We start from the raw sequence: 19,714 nt of genomic DNA on the forward strand, positions 1-19,714 counted from the left end.
ATGATGATACTGGTGGATGCGAGGTGGTTTATGAAGTGAAAGAAATTGATCCGACAATTTGGTGAAAAGCAAATGAAAACTCTGTGTACAAAAAGTTGTGCGCTAAAGTGACCATCCTCGATTAAGTAATACTGATGGTGATGGGTGTAGAAAGTACTACTGTGCGCGACTGTCGTCTGTCCAACGTATGGTGCAGCCTGTGATGGTGGGATCTGTCAAATGTTGGTCCCTTTCCGACTGGGCCTACACGCACCAAAGTTAGTGCGTATTTTATTACGATAAACTAAGTTTATGGTAAAAGAAGGATTGTAAAACCCAGCGAGTAGATCGGAAAATCCTACCTTTACACAGCTGTCGTGAAAACGGATCGTTGTACACAGGCACGGCACACAAGGTGATCGTAGTAGGATCACGCGATCTGCTACTAAACGTAACAGTGGGAAGCAGCAGCGCAAGCGAAAGGGAAGATAGGAGAAGGGCGGACTAAAGTAAAAATAAAAATGCTCCGATTAATTGCCACCATCCTTGCCGTTGGCATTTGGCTGTCGCAGTGCGCATCGTACGGCGAAGCGTTTGTCGCCGATGGCGAGGATGACACCAACTTTTGCAACTTTGGTCCGAGACATTGCCCCTGCCTGGGAAATGCCATCGATTGCTCGAAGAGGAACCTGAAAACGCTGTTCCCGATGCCGCGCTGGGTAGATAATCTGTAAGTATATTACCGCTTCTTTCCTCTAACAGGTTTGCCGGGCATCGGAAAAAGGGCACAAGAGGGTAGGGGGCGAGAAATAAACGCCTAGGTGGATTGAATTTTTCCGCCAACGTCGTGTCATACTCGGATTCTCCGTTTTTAAACATCCATTAGTCGACGAATGCTTACCTCCCCCCCTCCTGTCGATCGTTGTGCGCGTCGTTGGCGTATGTCTCCCGGCTAAGGTGATCGTCCGGAGGGATCGTTCCTTTCGGTTGGAAAGGAAGGTTTGATTTATTAATATAACATATTCTGCAACCCAAGCCCGACGACCCGACGCCCGGCCCTTAAAAGGCCCCAGCACTAAACACTAGGAAGCAGTGTCACACAGGCACACCGTGGCAGATCGGGACACTGTAGTGTCCCCGAAAGCATCTCCATGATGGAGAGTGTGACTCTGTGTGCCAAAAACCCGCACATTTTCTGCGTGGTGTGCATAGGACTTTCTCGATGTCATTTGCCTTCAATGCACTCTAACATTCCGCCTACCGCATCAGGGTATTTGCCAATAAGCATGGACAAATTAATGGATGGGCTGGTGCGGTGACGTTTCCGGGCAGAGAAGCGTGCAAAATCGTTCGCAATCACACTCGCCCGACAGGATAGTAAAGATGAGATGCTTCGCATAGAGTTGATGTAGGAATATGACATGGAAATGCTGGTGAACATGGCGTAGTCTTTCCGGCAAACCAATCCAATCCATCATATGCTGAGTAATTTTGTGCTCCTAAAGGTCGGTCTGACGACGAAAGTCCTGTTTCGGAAATGCTTAATCGACCGAGGAAGATCATTTACTCATTAATTAGAAGGTTTTCGACCTCTGGCAGTGCACGCTTTAATGAGGAAGTTTGAATTAACAAAATTGCTTCCTTTTACACATCCTGCCTTGGTGGAATGTTTGATTTTAAAACTAAAAAGGGCAAATATTCTACGTTGCTTCCATCCGTTTAGCTTGCGTTTATTTTAATGTAGCAAATGCAAATAAAAGGCCGACACAGGCCAAAGTTTGATCGATTCCGATTCGTTCGGTTGCAGCAAACAGATGTGAATGCAAATTGTGTAATTAGAATAGGAAAGAACGGAAAGAAATTTATGAAAATGATGATGATTTCGTAATGATTTCGTCCCTTGAAGCTTTGTAGTGGTTCTATTTGGTAACTGGCTCGTTTTTGGGTTCTTGGAAGCTCATAGTACCCAAAGAGGGCTCTATCTGGTAGACAGGACCAGGGTTCAAATCCCTGATCGGGACCGTTTTCCCGTAGCGAGGCTGACTATCACATTACGTTGTATCAACAAGTCGTCTAGCCGTTTAGTCGTTAAGCCAAAATGAAGTACATAATTCAGCACACATAATACATAATAGTGTAAATGTTTATCATGTAAAAAAAGAGCGCCCGATCGGCAGAACTGAGGCGGTCTTCACACGGCAGGACTCAAATCTTATCCGGACCGTTCTCCCGTAGTGAGAACTGACTACATGATATCAGCAAGTCTAGCAAGCCATTCGACGGCCGGCGTCACCTTAGAAGATCGTTAAGTCAAACAGAAGAAGAAGAAGGTTCTCTGATGGAAGTTTAACCAAAATCTTCTACTAATAAAAAACTACTGAACGAAAGTCAGTTAGAAGTCGATTTGATTTAAGGAACCCGCACAATCGGAATGTCATATGGACGGCTAGTTTTGTATGAGAATTTCCGTCTTATCCAAGATATTCTTCACCGTTTAGATGCATACTTTGAACTCTGCATCATAGCATTATCACAGAAAAGCCATTAGGTTATAAGTCATCGGTTTTCTTCGTCATAAAACATAAAGTTTTGGAAAGAAATTTGTCCAGAATGAGATGTGTTTTGTTTTTTGTTCCAAATTTCGCTCTGCTATTTCTAACTTCTTCGCTTCAGTTAAATACATGGATAGTAGGGTGAATCGTTAGAACATTAGGTTATCGAACAATTTCCTAGAGAACAAAGACACTCGTCCCGATTTTTTCTTCGTTTGTCTTATCGCAAGCGTCACAGCGTCTATCATGGTGAACATTTTTCCACGTCCGGTTTACGTGACTTACGGTGTAACATGTTAGCAACCGGTCCTTTCCCTCCACGACTTGTAAATGCAATTGGACTTCCTCTCCATACACTTTGGGAGCGGTCCGGTGGTAAATGTGACTCAGTCACCGTTCTCCACAGGACAAGAACAAGGTTCAAGGCCTATCCAGAGCGTTTCCCCTTAGTGAGGGTGTTGATTATGCGAGTACGTGATATCTATCAGTAAGAGTTTAGCAGGTCGTTAAGACGATAAAAATAAGTGTTGCACTTCCTTAGCTCAGTTTAAATTTGAAGATTTAGGTGTGAACCATTTCTAAACGCTTTGTTGCTTGCTCATCATCATCAACTTTTCAAACTGATCAATCAACGATACCAATCCTCAGCCCTGGCAAAGAAGCTGCTGATTGAAGGCTTCGGTTGGTGGTACTGTTCTTCAGTTGGGGGTTTTTTTTTTGGTTTACTCTTTGCATTTACGTATGACGCGCGTGATCATAACACAGATGCCACTGTGCACTGCAGGTTTTCGTTTAGGGGATACTCTAAAGCAGCACCGGAAGTGGTGCTGCCTGCCGTGCACTGCAACATTTGGAATGATCGGACAAGCTTCAGCCATTAGAATAGATTGTTTGATCGTTTGTCTGTGCCTTTTGGTACACATAATCCATCAGAAACTGGACCAAGCTGTATAAACAAATAGCACGAATCAGCTTATTTTTGACTGATTGAACTAATATTGAAGTTATAGCTGAAACCTAATCTATTAGCTAACTAAAATGGCCCTAAACCTTGTGCGTTTTAACCGAAGAATTGCAGATCTGCTTCGAACACGTCATATGCATTTGTTCTAGTTCGTGAAGAACCTTATCGTGGTTCTCTTCCACCCACTCGTCGTCGTTGGGATTTTTCCAACGAGGAATCACCCACGGCTAAAATGACGGTCGCAGTATAAACCAGAACCAGTACCGCTGTGCTGGAGAAACACGTATGGCTTCGATTTGCTCCTATCGAAGGCTTTTTTTTTGTCGCTCTCTACTTGCATGTTGACACTTTAGTTTTTCACTGTAATGCATCGCTGGCAAAGTGCGCAATTATTGTGTACTGTTAAGCGATGTTGTTTCACCGCCAACTCGAGAGCCGACAAACAACAAGCGCGCGCGCGCTCGTATGGATTTAAAAGACCGCCATGTTTAACTAGAACGCGCGTTTTACCCATGTTTGGAACATTGGCGGCCAATGTTTTTCTTTCTTGCTTTCCGATGCGCTGACATGATTTTCCTTCTAAAGATGATATCATGTGCTGAGCGGGTGGGGGAGGTTTGCCTATTTCCGAAAGCTTTTTTTTTACATCTCGAACATGGCAAAACGGGTTGGCATTGACTTTCTTAGGGACATTGCGTCTCCCTAATGGTGCTTAAAAATGTAATGCGCACTTCCTGATCGAAACACATCCATAACGTACACCTCTGTCGGTAGGATTTCTTATCAGTAAATTTTGGAAACATACAGTTGTTGTATTGAAACGTTAGCTAGGGGTTTATATACATTAACTTTTTCTAGTTCGGATAGACCCAGTGTGCCAGCATTAGTTGTTGGTGCCATAAGATAACTGTTCCAGTGACGAGGTAAAGCGCAAGGAAAGGGTTCCAAAAAAGGGTTGACCAGTTGCGGGGGTCCAACCCTTATCGCGTAGTTTTGAACAGGCGTATTTGAACAGGCGGCTTTCGAAGAAGTAGAGTTTTTTTTAAATATCTCCAACCGTTTACCGTGCAGAGGAAGAAGGTCTTCGAACGATCGATCAGTTTGTTTGACCATTCTATTTGGAAAACTGCTTCAAAACGTTTCACTGTTTTATAGCTGTCTATTTATGCGGTGATGATCGATAAAGGAGAGCTATTCATTGTGTGTGTGTGTGTGTGTGTGTGGTGTCATTCTTTGGAAAGAGAGCGATAAGAGTGTACGCAATGCGCTCGCCTCGATAGTTCCGACGAGACCAATAAACGCGTCAAGTGAACTATCTGGCTGACTGTCCTATCTACTATTTGTTTTGGAGAATTACAACAATCAGACTGAATAGCAGCAATTCAATGGCCACACATAATCGAAAAGTATCATCGATGTTTACACATCAATCATTTACGATTTACGAAAGCGGTTGGTCGCTTGGCTTGGTGTAAATTCAAAATGAAGTCGAGTTGAATTTTCTAACCCAAAAAAAACGAATACTGCGACTCCTATTTTTGGCATCGAAGGAGTGTTTAAATTTTATTTTCATCTAAATATTTTTACTATATGCGTCTTGCTTTTTTTCAAAAACTTTCTTTTAAAAAAGACGGTTTTTAATGGTTTAAAACTTAAAGTCATTCTCACGATGGCGTAGCGTTTCAAAACTTATGCAAACCTCCTCAACAAAAAAGAATGAAATTGTTTGTTATCAGACTCGCTGTTATCGTGTTTGATGGAAAGGCCAAAAACGCGTAAAATTTTGCAGTGAGTGATTTAGATAATCCATCTTGTCCCCATAATCCATCATACCTTGCCTAGGGTGGTCCGGTGGTAGAGGCGATAGCGGCGTTGGTTTTCACACGGCAGAATCGGGATTGAATTCCCATGCGGGGTCCATTCCTTCGCAGTGTGAGGACTTGGTGTCAGGAAGTCACGATCGATTGGATTGGTGGATGTCTGGCGTGATCTAGTAAGTAGGACGTCAAGAAGAAAAAAAGAAGAGGAGAAGATCTGGACTAGATATAAGGTCGCATTGTTATGGCGAACAAGATAAGTATAGTTTTACCAAATTCAATGGGATTTCTAGAATTTTTGCTAGAACAAATTAAATCTCTCTACTGCTGTAAAGCCATCACACAACGTACTTGTAAATTTATCACAAAATTCCTTTAAGCTGTGTTACGATATCGTGTAGAAAACCTGATCGTCTGTTACATTCTTGCAACGAGTCTATCGATTTTGCAAATTGACCATTTAGTCAGCCCCAACTCAGATTATCAATGCACAACTGAAACGCGGCTGCCCGGGCCCGCCTGTGACTAATCGAAAACCGTTTCAAGGGAAACCTTTTTTCTTTCTTATACTGTTGTTGTTTGTGGCGTGTTTCAAATTTGATCATACCACACCCAGCATCCATACGCTGATCGTGGCCAGCTGGTTTAAGTTGCACTCCTTTTTTGCACAAACGCAAAATAGCCACCCGGAGCATAGTGGATGGAATGTGGGTGTGTATCGATTATGGTTTTATGAAGGAAAGGAAGGTGGACATTCGTTTCAAATTGGTTTTTGGAAACACTATTAGTAAGCGAACGCATTATCACATATGTGAAGTTGTCATTTTGTTCGTATTTTTTAAAAGGGTTTGAACTTCTGCTCATCATGATTAGTGATATTATTTTTAAACAGTATAAACCAAATGATTTTAATCGGCCATTTGCTAAAAATAAGCAGCTAAAAATCATCCCAGCCTGTACAGCGTACTGCGTCTTATCCAATAAATCTAAAATACCACCTGTGGATTGATTAGACCGATTGTCTCCATCGGTGAAATCATCAGTGCGAAACGAGTTTAGTGTGAGTATAGGGGCGATGAGGAAATCCCCTTGCAAATAAATAATGGTTTGCCTTCCCCGCGCATGTGCATTCGCTGCTCGGTGCATTTGTGGCTCGGTTCTGTGTAAATACATACCACTCAGTCATCGCCTACACACGTGTTAGTTCCGCAGCCTGACAGGTTTCTCGGATCGCAGAGACCTGCTGCGGGTAGGTAGGTTAGGGAGGGAGGACGACGATGAAGGTGGCCACCTTGCGACCATTCATGAAATTGTACTACCCCTTCGAGAGGGGTTGGAGCGGGACGGTGGGTTTAGTAGATGATGCAGTTTACCCTGCGTTGAGCTGTAATGCATATGCAAGTTTGTTGTGGACTGTGTGCGCATTATTGCAGCTCTCAATGCATACCTTCCTCAACCTACACTAGGAAAACAACGGATCAGTCTGCTTGGTGCCAACAAGTACGCATGTGTGCTGCTTGTTGGTGTATTGAGTATCGCATTGGAAACCCTTACTTGTGGCTCATCTGATGATGTTATTTTTGGTCGGGTACGATAAAAGCCTATCGAAGCTTTTTTGTAAAATTCACTATGGTAGAATATGCGCCGTGGTGACATTCGTACGTCATTGGGCATTATTGAGCGATCATATAATTACGATCAATTGATGTTCAGCTTGGGGCGGTGCTTGAGACCGTGGCGTGGATTTTTATGACGTTCGTACGACAGACAATGCATTCAATCTCCTCATAATGATTTCCCCGTAAGTTATTAGCATAAAAAATGAAGTTTTTTCTTTCAACGAAGAGTTGAAATTGCAACAATTTCATGTCAAAAACACATTGAAGTAAGGTGAGCATAGTCCCAGGATTAACTGTGGGGGATCACCGAAGTGTCATGATCATTTTACAGATCTCAATTGCCAAAGGGCTTTGCCTATCAAGTGATCTCGTTGTCTAAACAACTCTAGTTTCTCCATAGTCTCTTTTTGTCGTCTAAAAATTCTTCTCTACCAAAAGAACCTTGTAGTACAGCGAGATTCATTTACCAAAAGCCATTGCAGACAAGGAAAGAACATCATGCATGAGAGGACCTTGTCTGTACTAAATTTCTTTATCTACGAAATGATCCATCCATTGGACAATTTACTGCTGTAGTAAATGATTAATGTCTCACTTCATTTATCAAATTCAACCCATTTCGATTTGTTTATACCGTTTTTTTTACCGGTCACAGATAGTCTACGTCTGCCGGTTCCCACGACCATAAATCAAATAAATCTTTATAAACATTGATCACTGATGAGCATATGTTAAGAAGCATCTGACATGTGACTATATAGTGGTAGATTTTTTGTCTTGTTTTTTGTTGTCTACAATCGTTATCAGTCTTGGCTAGCCTTACCCAAAAAAAAAAAGAGACTATCTTTGGCTTGAATTACCCCCAAGCGCATCGTCAGTCTCCAGTGTGTGAATGGGAGACACGCGTTTTTCTAGATTTGATCTCAAAAGAATTTAGTAATTACTCTGGTTCAGTCACCCATATTTTGAATAAAGATATTTTCTTATAATTCATTCATCAAGCGTGTTGTACTTTTTGTGACTTAATTTCTGGTTGTGGTGGATTTCTTATGCCACTTTACATATTGAAAACAGCAATATTTTGTTTTCAAACATACTTTTCTATCCGTACTCTTCTTATCATGCTTGATATTTGGCTTATCACGCTAGCCACGAATGATATTTGGCTATTTTTTGCGTGCCAAGCGTAACGTTCCGGTTCGGAACACACCTTTTTTCCTGCACTTATCTTATCGAGGAATTATTACGTTACACTGGTGGTGCACGATTATATCGACTAAACACTTTCCTTTTTTTCCTATAAATCTTTTTATCATCTTTGATGAATCAAAACATGTGTTGTTTACATGATGTTTTAATAGCATCAATTTTTTATACTGTTAGTAGGCAAAATTAGATAAATTACATCAAATAAAAAGGTTATAAACATATACTGCAATGCACAATGATCGCGACATTTGCGACTCATTTGGGGCAACCGTCTGAATGTATGAAGATTAAAGCAAATATGATTGATTTATAATCACCCTGTCAGTGTGATGTGTTATCTATCAGCGTTTTATAATTGTTTTTTTTCCAATTTGTGCTTTTTTCTCCTTTCTTTACAGTGATCTGGCCTCTAATCATTTGACCCACGATACAATTTCGGCGCAATTAACTGACCTTCGCAAGCTACAAGAGTTGTAAGTTTAGTAATTGAGAGAGAGAGAGAGAGAAAAAATATTGAAATTGTATATACTTTGTTGAATATTTCATAACTTGTTGTTTTCCGTCAACGTCAATCTCATTACAGAAACTTGAACAACAATCGGTTGCGTCGTTTGCCGGTTTTGAGGGGCGTTAGAAATCTTACAAAGCTGTTTGCGAACAACAATGAAATCGAAACTATCGATATGGAAGCGTTAGCAGGGCTGCCAGCGTTGAAATTTCTGGACCTATCGCGGAACTCCATACAGGAGCTGCAGTACAGCTCATTTCCAGTGAAAAATAATTTACAGTATTTGAACTTAAACTTCAACAAGCTGGGAACCCTTACGAAAGGTCCATTCGATCGATTGAAATCGCTGAAAAGGCTGTAAGTATAATGATGAACATATTTTTTAGACATTATGCAATGGTTTAATCATTTTCGTCTATAATTTCATTACAGAGAAATTAGCAGCAATGGCTTGGAGGAGGTGCAAGTACTAGCCTTCCAGAATCAGAATCAATTGAAAAGTCTAAAGTTGAACAATAATCGCATTCCTGCGTTACAAAATGGCGTCTTTCATGGGCTTAAAGCGATAGCGATCCTCGAGCTAAACAACAACAGCATTGCTACTGTGCGAAAAGAAGGATTCTTCAATCTGACAAGCCTCACCAATCTGGCCTTGGCACACAATCGAATAGTTGAAATTGAACGATCCGGTTGGGAATTTACACCGAAACTAATCAGCTTAGACCTTTCGTACAATCAGCTGGAATCGCTCGATCGCTACACATTTGAGGAATTATCGTCTTTGCAAATGCTCAATCTGCAAGGCAACCGAATTTCGTTGATCGGTGAAGGTACATTCAATGAGACGAGTGCGTTAGAAACGCTATATCTAAATGAAAACCGCATCTCATCCACGATCGAGGATATGCGAGGACCTTTTATGGGGCTAGCCCGGTTGGAACGATTGTACTTGAATGCGAACGAAATTAAGTCAATCAATCGAAATGCATTTTTGGGTCTCAAGTCGCTTACGTTGCTGGAGCTGAGCCAAAATAATATATCCTCGATACAGAACAATACGTTCAAGACTACGCCTCAGTTGAAGGTAAGAATCGGAAGGATGCATGATGGACTTTTTTTTGTTTTGTTAAAATGACTTATTATTGATTTTTATTTCTAATTACAGAATTTTGTTATGAATTCGACCAATTTAATATGCGATTGTAATCTGGTTTGGTTTTACCAGTGGATTACGAGCGGAGATCGGAGAGATATGTTTAAAGTAGACGCCGAATGCATCTACCCATACTGGCTGCGAAGTCGGTTGATACGTGATCTGCATTTAGCTAATTTTTCTTGCTGTAAGTAGTGGTCCTGCGAATTTATCACGATAACACTCATTGCTTCATTCCTTGTTTACTTAAAATTAGTTTAATGTTTATATTTTTGTACTTTCCTATGTTTTCTAGATGATTCCCCCAAACCTCATCTCATCGATGAACCGAAATCGCAAATCGGTATCCGGGGTACTAACGTATCGCTCGTCTGCACAGCCACATCCATCGCAGCTGACCCAATGACTTTCAAGTGGAAACAGGATAATGTGGAATTGTCTGCCGAACAGTACACGATTCAACAGATAAACAATGAAAATGGCACCATTGGCACGACAGAATTGATTATACCAAACATACAGCAATCGGGCGCCGGCAAATACCAATGCATAATAACCAACAATTTTGGTGTGGTGTACTCGCCCAAAATAAAGGTAACCGTTGGAACGTATCCAAGGTTTCGCAAAACACCGTCCGACATAAGCGTTGAGCCGGGAAAGGTGGCACGGTTAGATTGTGCGGCCATGGGTGAACCGAAGCCTCAAATATCTTGGGAAAAAGATGGTGGAAATGATTTTCCTGCCGCGAAAGAACGGCGCATGCACGTTATACCGAATGAAGGTGCTTTTCTAATTTTAAACGTTCAACTGGTGGATGCGGGCATGTACAGCTGTACCGCCGAAAACCCGGCTGGAATTATTCGTGCGAACGCTTCCGTGGTGGTGCTAGAAAGCCAAAAGGCTAGCCGATCGGTAACGAGTCTAGAAATTCCAATCGGCAAAGCTAGTGTGCTTGAGTGTAAGGTAAGTGTTTCGCCGAAACCAGAAATATTTTGGCTAAAGGATGGAGAGCCAATCGGGTTGACGGAGCGTCATTTCATTACCGGCGAGGGCCAACTGCTGGTGATCGTCGATACGGAGATGAACGACGCTGGATTGTACGAATGTCGGTTTGAGAATGATTTTGGCAGTGAAAGTGGTTCGACACGGCTTATCGTTATTGATGGTCCAGAAGATATGCATGGTTCGGTTTTAGGCGATATCGGTACAGCGTATGGAGCGGCCGGTGCTCAGGACGAAGAGATATTGCAAGCCAAACTGCTGGACTCTTGGTTGACGATCTTGCTTGCGCTGTTTGTCTGTGTGATGCTGACATCGTTCGTCTGGATGATTTGCATGTATCGTATGAAGAAACGAATACGGGGCTCGGTTAGTGGATGTCCAGGAGACACGGAACTGGATCTTGCAACTGGTATGGAAATAAATCAACCAAATTTAATTGTACGAAGCGGTGTCGGCACGTCTACCACACCTGCTGGTTACTTTGAATATTTGATTCCGATGGTAAGGAATGGCGAGGTAACGAGCAACGTAGACGATGACGGCGAGAGTGCCGATGGCGGTACCATTGGTCGTGACCATGCAGGATTCTATACGGCTGTTTCAAAAACGAACGTTCCTTCAACTGAGCTTGATTCGGATGATTTGGACGATGATCTCTCATCGAAAGACTCAGGAACTGGTGGTGATTGTGCATCTGCCACAGGTTCGACAACTGCCGCACATCGTGGTAGTCAGGAAGATTTGAAGTGTTTGCTAAATTCGCTTAATCGGAAGCATACCAGTGATGACGAACTTCACCATCATAAACCTTACCAGCTGTCGAGGCGGTCGGATGGTATTATTCTATCATCGCCACATCAAACTTCGCACGACCCTGATGATGATCCTAGACTAGAGCCTCCACCTCCGATACCACCAGTAAATGCAACTAATGCCGTACTGATTGTTGGGACTGCTGCACCACCGTCAGCTGCCGATCCTCCAATGCTCAGAGACGATCGCATTCCGGCACATGCCGCGCACATAGCAACTCGTATGCCAAATTCACAAACTTTCCCAATGTTCATGCAACCACCTTCAGTAACGGAACCGACGTTACGGACAACTTCACTCGAAGCTTCCGCTGATCCTGTCGTACCGTCGAAAAAAATACAGCAACCAGCACCGCCGCAAAACCAGATACAGGTGAATCAGCTGTATCAACTACTGCTGGAAAATCCACGATTAATGGAAAAACCGGCCAAATATAGAACCAAATCGATGGACCAATGTCAGGACAGAGATGGTAGCAGCAGTGGTGTCGGGACGGGAAGTAGTAATGGTAGTACGGTGAACGGTACATGCCCCAGTGAGCAACCAAGACAGTTATCAACGAGGATAGTGCCAGACACGAGACGATAAGTGATGAGGTACTTTACTGAGAGCAGTTTTTCTATGAAGAACTGTGCACTGTGGCAGCGGCAGCTGGTCTGCTAATTAGTAAGAAATATTAATATTTATTCTACAATTACTATTTGAACTCTCACCTTAGAAAATAGTGTTCCGTTTGCTCCTACTTACAACATTACTGCTCAAAAATTTATACTTCTTAACGTAAATTTTTTTAAAGGAGAGGAATGTAGGCACACATGGTTCAAACAGGCCCAACAATTTATTGCATCCTTGTGGGTGACTGTCTTCGTTCATTCCAACCTACCATGCGAGACCAGTTCTAGCAAATGCAAGATTTTTGTCGTATTCATCAAACGCCAAAATTGAGCTACTGTAAGGGAATGGCTACAGAAATAATCGATCGTTCCTTTCGACCTAGATTAATTATTTAAGAATATTTTAATTCAATGGAGCATTCGTGTGCTTTTAGTCAAAAAATTATGTAAGCGTGTGTGAGTGTGTGTGCGTGTGTGAATTGTGTAACAAATTAATGGCAGGATGTTAAATTTGTAAGCATCTTCTTCTGTCTTGAAGAAGATTTGGTTCCTTCGGTGAGATAGTAACTTTCCCTCTTAGACATAAACCCGAACAACTCATGACAAAATTCTTACAAAAAACAAACGAAATTTGAAACACACAAACATAACGCAGAATGAATCTAATTTGCATAATAGTTTGCCAAGCAATGCCTTAAGGAAAAAGAAATATTTGATTATTCACAATACAGTAGCTATTTTATGCAACTTTGATTTACTTCAACCAAGGGACAACTGAAGTTTGGTCCCAGCAGTGCCTGAAATTTCGTTGATAAAACCAAACCACAACTAACAGGATTGTAAAAGTGCCACAAAAGACAACAAAACGCTGTTTGATAGATTGTAAGTATAGACAAAAATATGGCTAAATTTTTTCGGAATTGTACTTTTTAATGATTAAAAATCAATACCTTACTGCACTGCACTGTTAACGGAAATGGGGCACTATTTGAAAAAATGGCTATTCTTTGTTTAGAATTTTGAATGCTTTGAAAATTGGAATGCATGTGTCTTACGCAACGGAGAACAATGACCGAATTAACGAAACGTAAATACGATATTGTGGTATTTTGAGCGTGTTTTAAAATGTGTGATAAATTTATTAATATGATTGTCCACGCCCTTCCCAAGCTTACGATAGGATAAGCGGTACAGTGTTTCGATAACAGGTTAAAGTTTGGTGCCTAATAGCTGGGAGCTTTGACAAATTATTCTATTTGTTTTGCTATTTTCTTACATCCTTGATTTGTACGTGTGTATATCTTCCGTTGCAATAAGAATTGCCCTTACTATCGAGCGTTTTAATAATGTTATATCTGTAAGATTGATTTGTTAATTAATTTTGAACTGTGATGTTAGTTTTTGTTAACCGCCATTGTAAAACGCTGCGTTGTTTTAAAATGGTTAATTAGTATAGTTTTTAATACAATTTTAGTGTTTTAGCTTCTAGTTTATTGTTTCAACAATACACACCATCTCTCTCCCTCTCTCTTAACTTTGAACTGTCGCATTTATTGGTCATTAATTCACTTACTTTACCAGAAAACAGAGTTGTCGAAAGTTTCCCCAGGCTCACTAAAAATTAAACAGTAATTAATAACATGCTTATAATACACAGAAAAACAGTAACAATGATAGTTCGCTGGTCGGAAAGGTTACTTATAAGTAATTTTTTTTCTGCTTCGTCACTGAAACAGATGTCCATTTTAATATTCTTTGTTTGATACAAATAGAAAACATTTGAATGACTTCATTAACATTTGAAATTTCTTATCGTTCGATTACAGAACTCTTATACTCGCAAAATGGACCGAGAGGCTTGCAATAAAGATAATATTTGATTAGATTAGAAACCAAAGATACGTTAAGGTTTTGAAGGCACCAATTTGGAAGGATTTTTTTTTCTGTTCGCATATTGAAAATTTTGGTTGCGAGAGCGATTGAAAGATTTGGTTAACGGTAGCTAAAACCTTCCTTCTAACAACCTTTTTTATGGCCATCAGCTAATTTTCTTCAAATCACAATTTGAATTTTTGTTCTGGACCTTTTTGAATCACTTGAAGATCAACAAGAAGAACGATCAAATCGAAGAACGTACCTTCATTTAGCGAAATACCTTTTAAAAAAATATCATCACATCAATGTTTGCAGTGAGTGATTTACTAAAATAAAACCATAGTATTTTCTAATTCCGGCTATCAATTTGGTTCAACAAATGTGTGTCAAAAAAAAAAAAACCCCATGCCTGTTAAATGGTTTCGAACATTTACATTTATTTATTACAACTGTCATACGGCGCCTAACTCATAAATAAAACGGATCAAACTCGGATAAAGCTACTCATCAATCATCTAATGCTGCTAATCTAATAACCTTCGAAGGTATAGTTCCTTCTTAACGTCCAGTTAAACAAAAGCATGTAAAATTGTCCACTAAATTAATAAAGCAAGCCGATGAGCTGTATACCACAATAATGATCCGTCAAAAGTAACACAAAACCAATGCATAATAATAACACCCGTCGTACGATAACGCAACAGAGAATGTCTACAATAGAAAAGAATGGACGTGCTGAGGGCATGTTGTTTGTAAAAATGATGTAATAGTGATGTACTTGGGATAATAATATTTATTAAAATAAAAGGAAAGACAATGAATGAGTGAAAATAAAAATATGATTGTGAAAATAATGAAGGATGTTGTATGGTTCTGTGTTTCGTGATGTGCTTATCTTATATCACATTCAGAATGGTTTTATTATCGCCTACTTGTGCTTATCAATGTTTTATTTCACCTGATGGTCTACGGGAATCGCAATAACCATTAGATTATCTCGAATTGATGATGTGTTAAAAAAATTAATTCAAAATATTAATATAATTAAACTATAAGCCAAAAGTATGATAAATTAAAAAGGAGCAATATAAAATGTAAAATATAGGAAGGAAAGTATATTTTAAGGATCTGAAAATTGGCATCAAATGCGACAGAGAAAACATTGTGGAGAATACATAATAATTCTTCCGTTCTAACTGGAACCACAGAACCATAATTCCCCTTCATCCATGGTGGTCAAGGTCAGAAGACAACAACTACGCCTTATTTCATATCTATTAAGCATAGTGATTTGCTACTTAACATTAAGGGCCGTAATTGTTTATAAAAATGTTTTCATCCGCCCGAATAGGGACTTGAACCCTAGACCGTTGGATTAAAAGTCCAACGCTCTACCGACTGAGCTACCCGGGCTGTTGAATGGATCAAGGCTGTGAAGTAATTCGTTACTGCTATACCGCATAGTTTTTTGTGTGGGCAAGCGGATTAATAGTTTGTGGAAATATTAGTCTTGTTAGATGTGTGCATAAATGTGTACGTATATGTCATTTGGAGAGGCGAATGTAGCCTCACAGACGCAAAGTCTCTATAAATAAACAAAAAAAAGTATGTCATTTAAAAGGAATACTATTCATCAAGGTGAGTCGTAATTTTTCCCTCTATGGTGAATAATTATCATACACTTGCATCAATTTAAGCAACTATTAATATTCCTGCACGATACAAGACATAATTTTGTTCGAGCAAAACACACAACAAGGCAGTTGAAGCATCTCAAATGATTGCTCCTTTATCGATCTTCTATACAGTCTGATAGGGGCGATCGCAAGAAGCATTTTGCCTGTGTCTTTGATAACAGTTTCCTAGTCCGATAATCGTCTTTGTTGGCCGATTACAGCAATGGAACGCCCCCTGTATTACGCGGAGCAAAAGGAAATCCTAAACTCCGTCAGCGGTTATTTGTAGCTAACTGTGCAACACAAAAAGTTGATCAAAACGAACGGGATGACACCATTCGAAAACAACAAAAAATGCTTTCAGCCTAGACGGAAGCACACCGTTGGGTGGGCAAGGTCGTTTCTCTTCGTGTTTCGTGCAATCGTGGGTGAACAACGGTAACAAATCTTTATCGTGGGTCGGGCTAGGCGAATAATTTTAAAACGAAACACACCAGCCAAGCATATTACGCCGCATCGGATCGCCGGCGAAACAAATTCAACCGCCACAGTAAAACTTAGCAAAAGCAAAAATAAAACTGAAAAAGCAGGAAAGTATCACCATTCGTCGAGCTGGTGTAGCTGTAGGGGCTGAGCATAAAATTCAATTTGCATTAAAGTTTTACTGGCGATTTTATGTTCCCTGTTCGTTGTTGTGTCTGACTGTGTTTCTTATTTTCCCCCTATTCTTTGTGGTGTCTCGTGTCCTTTTGCTATGGTTGTGAATTTTCAAGAATTCAGATTTTTTTTGTAGCGTACAAGAAATATGCACTTATTTTGGGGTTTGTGATACCGTTTCAGCTCCTTCGCGTTTTGCTTTCTTTTCGCTCGTTGTAGTGCTAAATCTTTGAGATATTCGGCAAAGCATCAACAATGTCTTCTCTTCTCCTTTTTTCATTTTGGCTGGGAGCTATTTTATCTCATTGTCTAATACTGAGTGATCTTGCTGTGGTGCTGTTGCACAACCAACTGGGCATGTAATGAGAAGCATTTTGTTTTATTGTAATGAGAGCAAGGATATCGATTTCAATGAGGCGTGGCGAAATTTTTTTTTATGCTGGCACGTAGATCGTTGCCATGAGCAATTTTGTTTATACGTGTTGAAACAGCTTGATGGAATCTTGAAACATGACCCAAGAGTGGGTAGTTATTAAAATTACATGAAACCAAAACTGTTTATTGGCGGCTGTAAACATCGATTGTGCATATTGTGGAATGCGACCCTTATTGGGAAAAAGTATTTCAATACTTTAAACATACATGAGTTAAAGTTTTTTGATCATTATTCTTTTAGATGAAGCTGTGTCCTGCAAATCATTCACTTGACGTTTGGCTGGTAGAATTTCTGATGTACTAAAGAAATATTGGAAGCAGAGAAGCCCAATTAATTCAGTAATTGCAATTGAAGATATATTCGAACTACAAGTTATATTCACTAGCGAAGAAGTTGAGAAGAGCTAGGGACATTTTGGCGATCTGTTGTAACAGTTTTTACAACAACTGCTCTCTTCTGGAGCAACACCAAAGTTGTCTATTTGGAGACAGATTATGGACATCCATCAGAGCTGTATTATCCTTCGAATACAGGAGGAGCTGATGATCAACTTTTATTTGTTATGAAACTTAAGATGAATCCAGATGACTTCAAAGTCGCACGAAGAGGTTTTCGACTGACCGTAATAATTTGCATTAGGAGTATTTGGGAAAACTTCCGTCGAAAGACATTATCTGATCTGTCTGTTTCTAAGACAGAATAACAACAGATCGATACTCCATAAAGAGCTAAAAAATAACCTTTTCTATTTAATACAGTGATCATCCTCAGGAAATAGATCTGTATGTATTGAGAAAGGAGAATCTTCCTATAAGTAGCCCCTCCTTGTGGATTTCGAGCATTAAGAGGGATCCGAGATTTAAAAAAGAGAAACTTATTGACATCATAGACTCTTGACTCTTGCATTCGATACGTTATCTATGGACCTACAACTTCCACTATGCCTGGGGTCTCCAAGGACTTTTATCAGCCACGGATGTCCTCATTATTCTAATTTATTTTATTTATTTGTTTTTGAATATGACGGCACGTTGTCGTATTGTCAATACCATGTGAGGCTGAAAAAATAAACATTAATAGTAAGGCATTTCCTCCTTATTTTTGGAAGTCAATCCCGAACCCAACTTCAACGCAGCCAAACTAGTTGTGTTAAACGCCCGTTTTGACCTGTGAGTCAGCCTTCTCATTGCCGGGAATTTCACAATGAGCGAGCAGTTCAATGATTTTGATGATGACTCTTAACAGCCTTCAGGGATCTCGGCGCTTCAACAGCACTAAGGCTATCAGTGAAAATGATGCAATGGCATTGCACTAAAATAAGTATTTTTTTATAGTTTCACCTAGACAAGGACGTATGTCCATTTAAACGCAAAAAAGACTCATTTTCTTGAATTTCGCACTAGTCGCTCACATGCGTCAGATTCCGAAACAATGAGATGGCGGTAATTGCATTTGAATATTTAATTATTAAAGGAGAAATATTTGCTGTCCCTGAGGAGCATAGTATTTCTTTTCGACTGATGCGTGTTTAAACACTGTTCACACTTGATCAATAATTAATGCAATCATCATCTCATTTGTGTGGGATGAAAAATAGATCAAAAGACAATCAATATTTTGGGTTTGTTCTATGCTGACAAATTCACCATTAATTATGCAGCTTGCTGGTGAGTCTAGTCTAGCCTAGTTGGAAAGTACAAATTAAGCTAAATCGTTGATGATGATACTTTGTTTTAAGCAACTATCAAATCTTGGAGACTATTTTAGCAAAATAAATATATTCTTAGTGCATTTTGAGCGATGCACGATGAAAGGCAGCACATTAAATTGCAATTTTATCACCCAACTTCATTCTACCATGCAATGGTCAATTTACATCATAACAAAACACCTGCCATTTGCAGTGATAAAAATGCAATCAAAAGTTTGGCAATTTAAAATTTCAACCCAATTGCATCATTAATAGGACACCGAAATAGATCCGATCGGTGGCACAAGCCGGCTAAGCTGGAAAGGGAAAAGCTACCCGGTTTTGGTGGACCAAAGACACACACACACACACACACACGCGCATCTAACGGAAACAATGCAGATGCAGATTACGTGGCAGCGCTTAGCAAGCGATGGATTTGATGGTCGAATGAAAACGCGAAGGATTATGTGCACCAGGCCAGTGTGTGCATAAAAGTGTGCATAACTTAAAACGAGCACAGATGCCCATGGGAGCTCTCTTCATTTCCACATCCATACATCATACGGCACGCTACGACGGCGACGCCAGTGACGAAACTCGTCAGAACAGGGGCATAAAAATGGATGCCGCTTTACACGCGCTGCATGCACCGCTTTCGGTGAGGATATATTTGCATATTAAATAAAATAAGCTACTACCGCCGCTTTTTTGTTTTGTTTGTCTGTTTGTTCGGGGTTTAGCACTTAGCACTCTTTCGCGTTCAATAGCTGAATGATGAGCGGCTGGATGGGCCGCTGATGACCTCCATAAAGTGTTGTTGGATGATCTCTCACGTGTTGTGTGGGATTTGGTTTTTCTGCTAGTAGTGTGTCTATTATTTGATAATGGATCGTTAATGTTTTATTAAAAATAGTACTTTTGAAAGATGTTTCTTATTGAAAAAAACATCAAGGACTTGGTCCTTAAAATTCTGCAAAATGATCTAACTGATAGCAGCTGAAGTATTTCGTTAAAGTTTAATACAATTACACATTAAACCACTCTTACTTGCTTGTTGCGCTTTATGTCCTTGCTAAAAGCACTGCCGAGAACGTGAAAAGAACATCTTCACTTATCTGCTAAAGGGAAATTTTCCGTTGTTTATTGA

The 19,714-nt window shown here is 40.1% G+C and overlaps 1 protein-coding gene and 1 non-coding gene across 2 annotated transcripts; one reads left to right on the plus strand and one right to left on the minus strand.

Annotated features, from left to right (window-relative positions):
- The first annotated feature begins 479 nt into the window (after positions 1-479).
- Positions 480-12,204, plus strand: LOC126563932 (leucine-rich repeats and immunoglobulin-like domains protein 2). Its single transcript, XM_050220791.1, has 6 exons — positions 480-709; positions 8,539-8,613; positions 8,724-9,005; positions 9,081-9,732; positions 9,814-9,988; positions 10,097-12,204. Exons 1-6 carry the CDS (start codon positions 501-503, stop codon positions 12,202-12,204), a joined length of 3,501 nt encoding a protein of 1,166 aa, XP_050076748.1. The 5' UTR covers positions 480-500.
- A 3,241-nt stretch (positions 12,205-15,445) lies between these two features.
- Positions 15,446-15,518, minus strand: Trnak-uuu (transfer RNA lysine (anticodon UUU)). The gene has a single exon. It is a non-coding gene; the product is annotated as a tRNA-Lys (tRNA).
- Positions 15,519-19,714: the final 4,196 nt, after the last annotated feature.

Source organism: Anopheles maculipalpis, chromosome 3RL (genome assembly GCF_943734695.1).
Source record: "Anopheles maculipalpis chromosome 3RL, idAnoMacuDA_375_x, whole genome shotgun sequence".
NCBI lineage: Eukaryota > Metazoa > Arthropoda > Insecta > Diptera > Culicidae > Anopheles > Anopheles maculipalpis.

Bases quoted from the DNA above. Each gene is read 5' to 3' on its own strand.
- LOC126563932 (XM_050220791.1), top strand. From the start codon at position 501: ATGCTCCGATTAATTGCCACCATCCTTGCCGTTGGCATTTGGCTGTCG. The intron at 8,614-8,723 runs GTAAGTTTAGTA...ATCTCATTACAG, and splicing joins CTTCGCAAGCTACAAGAGTT to AAACTTGAACAACAATCGGT. The intron at 9,989-10,096 runs GTAAGTAGTGGT...TATGTTTTCTAG, and splicing joins TTTAGCTAATTTTTCTTGCT to ATGATTCCCCCAAACCTCAT.